This window comes from Capsicum annuum, chromosome 8 (assembly GCF_002878395.1).
Source record: "Capsicum annuum cultivar UCD-10X-F1 chromosome 8, UCD10Xv1.1, whole genome shotgun sequence".
Classification (NCBI taxonomy): Eukaryota; Viridiplantae; Streptophyta; class Magnoliopsida; order Solanales; family Solanaceae; genus Capsicum; species Capsicum annuum.
The window spans coordinates 613,285-618,629 of record NC_061118.1 but is presented as its reverse complement, the minus strand read 5'-3'; the positions used below and the strand labels follow the sequence as shown (position 1 = coordinate 618,629).

Genomic DNA, 5,345 nt, shown 5'->3' with positions numbered 1-5,345 from the left:
GAAAAATAGGCATCGTCATGAAGTTGCAAATTCCACGAGCGTAACATAACACCAGGACATTGTCATGTAACTTCATGACGGTGTCTATTTTCCCAAGGCATGATCAAAAAGTTGTCAGTGGACGCTATTTTTACCATCCTAAGCGGTCTGTCATATGAGATCGATCATTTCCTGCTACGCGTCGTTCAACTAAACTATTGATGCTTTCCCTATGTGTAGGGTGTTCCACCTGAGGACAACAATCTTACCAGCAGAAGAAGACATGCCTTCGATAATGTCGAGTTTCAAGAAGTTCAACGATGAATTCATGGATCGATATGAATAGCAACGTGCCTAGCGCGATGGCTATTATTCGATTTATGTTCGACGAAAAATGATGATTCCCAGTCTTTGTTTTCTATGTTAGACTTGTTTTCTTGTTGATGAATTATTTCTCAGAATGTTAAACTGCTACTTAATTGGGGGGTGTTTGAAGGTGTTCTTGCAAGAATTATTTTCATATAAATAAAGAATCATCATTTTATATTTCTCGGGAACCCGACGATTTGCCCCCGGATAGAAGGTGAAAATATATTTTGCACACTACCAAAGGATGTGGTGCAGCAGATAAGGTTGCTCCTCCCTTAACCAGGGGTCTCGGGTTCGAGCCTTGGGTATGAAAAAATTCTTGATAAGGGGCGCTTCCCGCGAATGGGGCCCTATGCGGTGCGAATCCGGATTAGTTGGATTTCAATGCGCTTCCCCCTGAATGGGATCCTACGTGGCGCGAATCCGGATTAGTTGCATTTCAATGCGCTTCCCCCTGAATGGGGCCCTACGTGGTGCGAATCCGGATTAGCCGGACTTCACTGCAGGTACCGGACACCGAATGAAAATAAAATAAAATATATATATATATATGCTGCACAAGTAACTAATTTAACTTGTATAAAATTGAGCAAGTGAATACGCATGTCATATCTGACATCTCACGTGAATTGTCATATAGAACATGTGTGTCTGTTTGAGCGTCTAACTTATGTACGTCCTAAGATGGAGCATATCGATGTAGCTGAGGTCAAGTTAACGAACATGTTTATGTATTACGTCTAAACAATTGAGTAATTCGCCTCTGCACATCGTTTGGTGTGATAGATCAGGTATAATAATTTTGAGATAAAATATAGAATTATTTTATTCAATATTTTGTTGTAGGAATTAATTAGCCCACGATTATTTAATCCATCATTTATACAAATAATAAGTTATCTCATATACATAGTTGGATAACTTATCCAAACATACTTAATTTTGAATCGCGAGATAATTTGTTCCCGACGAGTCAACTTTGAAATTTTAAAGGTAAACAACATAATAAATTCTGATAGTTTGAAGCTTGATTGCAGAAAATTCCGACATTTTGCATAATTACTGAAAATCAGGATTTTAGATCTGTCGAGATATAGAATTAGATCCCTATATATACAACGAAGATATATATTTTCTTTGTAAAAATACGTAATTAGCTCTCGCATTTTTTTCGATTTTGTGTCTGTGAGATACATAATACATCCAATGAGGATACATTTATTTCTTTGTAAAGATATATAATTAGCTCTTGATATATTTTTTTTAATTTTAAGACTATCGAGATACATAATTAGCTCCTGATACATCTATAAAAATACATAATTAGTTGAATTTTTTAATTTAACTTATAAGGATGGGAATTTGTTTATGTTATTTTTCCAAATTTTAATTTTTTACCATAAATCCCCTAACCCAATATCAATCCAATAACTCTATTTTGGTTATTTTAAGGGATCGTTTGGTATCAGATATAAGAGATAAATAATTTTAAAATAAAATAAAAAATTAATTTATTTTATATTTGGTGTGATGTATAAGTTAGTATCGAGGTTATTTATCTCATCATATAAATTATAGTAATCAAATAAATTATTTTTTATATATATGATAAATAACTAATTTCGAAATTAATTATCTTGGGATAACTCTTTTCCAACCAAATGCACCTTTAACTGTTCAATTTTGAACATCGCTACCTATTCCTTAGCCAGAGATATCGAGTTTAAACACCAAATATACAAAAATCTTTGATAAGAAGCATTATTTCCGAATGATCCCTACTCGATGCGAATTCGAATTAGTTAAGCCTTATTCGATGCAAATTCGTATTAATCGGCTTCAATATAGATACGGAAGACAGAATAAAACCAAAAAAATTAAAACATCCCCCCTACTTTACTCCAATTCCCCTTTCGTCCTTGTACAGTCTTCCTTCCTCTTCAATGAAACGAGCAACACGGCCGTGCTGCACGGACGGCCCTGCTCGTTCCACCTCACCAACAGAGCGGCCGTCTGAATCGGACGGCCGTGCTCGATTCACTTCTTTCCCTTTCACCAAAAACAAACAACAAAACCCTCTTCAAAATCACAATGAGGAAGACTTTTCTCAGCTTCCTTACGATGTTCTCTTGAGAATCTCAGCTACTTTCAATCTACCCAATATACGTTCAGCTTCTTTAGTATGTAAATCTTGGTTCCAAGCAATTAAACCATTGAGAGAATCGATGGTTTGTCTCAAATGGGGGAAGAGATATAAGCATGGGAGAAGTGGGGTTAAGAGGAATTTGAGGAAAGCACTTGATTATTTTCTTCAAGGAGCTGCTCTTGGATCTACATTAGCTATGGTTGATGCTGGATTAGTTTATTGGGAGATGGGGAGAAGAGAAAAAGGGATGAATTTGTATAGAAAGGCTGCTGAACTTGGTGACCCTGTTGGGCAATGCAATTTGGGGATTTCTCTCTTGCAAGGTATTTTTGAGTTTCGTATCTGAATTATTAGGTGTACGAGTTTATTGGGTGTGGAGTTTCTTACCTGTACTATTAGGTGTACGAGTTTCTTAGCTGAACTATTAGGTGTGCGAGTTTCTTAGCTGAACTATTAGGTGTACGAGTTTCGTACCTGAGCTATTAGGTGTACGAGTTTCGTACCTGAGCTATTAGGTGTACGAGTTTCGTACCTGAGCTATTAGGTGTCCGAGTTTCTTGCCTGTACTATTAGGTGTATGAGTTTCTTACCTGTATTATTAGGTGTACGGGTTTCTTACCTGAACTATTAGGTGTACGAGTTTCTTGATTTTTCGAGTTTCGTACCTGAATTAGTAGAGTTTTGTGCGTGAATTATTAGATGTGCGAGTTTCTTGATTTTTCAAGTTTCGTACCTGAATTGTTAGAGTTTCGTGAGTGAATTATTAGGTGTGTGAGTTTCTTAGCTGAACTATTAAGTGTACGAGGTTCTTACCTGACCTATTAGGTGTGTGAGTTTCTCATATGTACGAGTTTCTTACTGAACTATCACCAATTATTTTTCAAAACATACCTCTTACTATCAGTTGTTTTCTTGAAAATTGCTGCTACTTTTAAACTGCTCAATTAAGTTTAGCTTCTTTAGTATGCAAATCTTGTTGTGAAGTTCGGAATAGTTCTTTTCTTGTTCATGGTTTTATCAAAACTAACGTTTCTGCTTCCCTTTTTGCTTTCTGTTTATGAACATAGATATTAACATATACTTTCTCTATGTAGCTAATCCTCCGGATCCCGAGGAAGCTGTTAAATGGCTGTACAAAGCTTCTGTTACTGGTCATGTTCGAGCTCAATACCAACTTGCACTCTCTTTACATAAACGTCATGGTCCGAATAGTAATCTCCAGGAAGCGGTATGAAAACTCTACCTCATCTAAGTTATTTACTTAATCATAAAACCTTTCACAGGATGAATAGAATATAGTCCGGAGTTCTCTATGTCAATCGTAAATTATCATCGCTTGCTAGTTTTAAATTACAGCATGCAAATAGGAGATCTTGCAACTTTTATCTCGGAATTAGCTATTCTAGATTAACATCTGTTTAAACAAATTCCTCTACCTACATAGTTTCTCAAAAAAAGTTGAGGGTAGAAGCCAATAAGTAACAAGTTTTGGTAGCATTGTGTTTATCTTAAGAATTGTCTTTGGAAAGAACAGGAAGTATGGTCAATAAAATATCCAATTACGTAAAAAGAAGCGGTAAACAAGTTCTCTGTGGATTTTATTCTGGGACAATGCTCATATAGGTACTGGAAGCGATACTTGTGCCGAAAACATATACTAGGCATCTGCATGTTGTGTCAGTCTAGTTGTAGATATGCATCGGACATATGTTTGTTGCTTCATCTGCAGTTGAATTGATACATTTCAAAATGTTCAATACCTTTGAAAAAATAGATTCGAAATTTGAACCATGGATCTTGAACTCAAATGTTCAAGAGTACCATTACGACAACATACCCAGGGTAATCCACAAATGGGGTCTAGGGAGGGTAGGATGTACGCAGACCTCATCACTAGTATACCATAATGCATAAAATCTGCTAGTTTTCAGACATTGTATGAATTACGGATATGGGACTTAAAATATTGTTAGTCTCAACTGTCTGTGTAAATTACAGAAATAGGTCGAATGAGAACTGTACTTAAAGGTTTCCTCTTATTTGCTTAGGCAAAATGGTACGTGAAGGCAGCAGAAGGTGGATATGTCCGTGCTATGTATAACACAGCATTATGCTATTCGGTCGGAGAAGGTTTAATGCAGTCTCATAAATTAGCAAAGAAATGGATGAAGAGAGCAGCTGATCGAGGTCATAGTAAAGCCCAGCTCGAGCATGGGATGTGTCTGTTTTCTGTAAGTAGTGCCTAATTTTGACTTCTTTTCTAGTTCAATTTCCTCATACACAAGTATAAAGAAGCGTGCTAAATGTTTCATACAGAAAAGAAACCCCACCCCCCACCCCCCGGGCCCAGTGCGTGAACATGTAATATTGTTATGAGATAAGTCTGAGTAACATGGTCAGTTAGGATTCATATCGTGGACACTTATATAGTTATATGGGGTTGAAACATTGTCGTTGCTTGTTGCCCATATGGTATGTTTAAGGCCACGAGATTAAAGGGCAGTTTGGTACTTTCAACATATATTTAGCGTAAGACCACAAAATTCACGTCTTCGTTACTTAAATTCTTGCCAAGTCAAAACCAGACAACCAAATCAGAACGGCTTAGCATCTTTCGTTAAAACTACTTGAATCTGCAAGGAGACGAAATTTCCTTCCTAGCAGCTTCTCACGATAATCTCCTACGTGCTTGTGACCTTCATTGGCTAGTAAGTCGGCACAATTGTTAGTCTCCCTCCGTAATAATAGAAGCCTTATTTCTAGCAAAACTTACAGTCTTCAATAATAGCACATCGATGATACTGTATAAGCTGGACCGCAAGTAGACAATCCGTTTCCGCTTGTAGTTCTA

At 36.7% G+C, this 5,345-nt stretch overlaps 2 protein-coding genes across 2 annotated transcripts in view; both read left to right on the top strand.

Moving 5' to 3' along the window:
- Positions 1 to 525, top strand: part of LOC107838723 (glutamate--glyoxylate aminotransferase 2) — an 8,079-nt gene extending 7,554 nt beyond the window's left edge. Inside the window, exon 13 of the mRNA XM_047394248.1 lies at positions 220 to 525. Coding sequence (XP_047250204.1) covers positions 220 to 325 — 106 coding nt within the window. The 3' untranslated portion in view covers positions 326 to 525. The remainder of the gene's footprint in view (positions 1 to 219) is intronic.
- Positions 526 to 2,246: 1,721 nt separating this feature from the next.
- On the top strand, positions 2,247 to 4,725 carry LOC107838722 (F-box protein At1g70590; the record flags this gene model as incomplete). The annotated part of the gene is given in 3 exon segments (XM_016681892.2): positions 2,247 to 2,817; positions 3,589 to 3,722; positions 4,543 to 4,725. Coding segments are annotated over 3 exon segments (843 nt in total), but the record flags the coding sequence as incomplete, so codon positions are not given.
- Between the last annotated feature and the right edge of the window lie 620 nt (positions 4,726 to 5,345).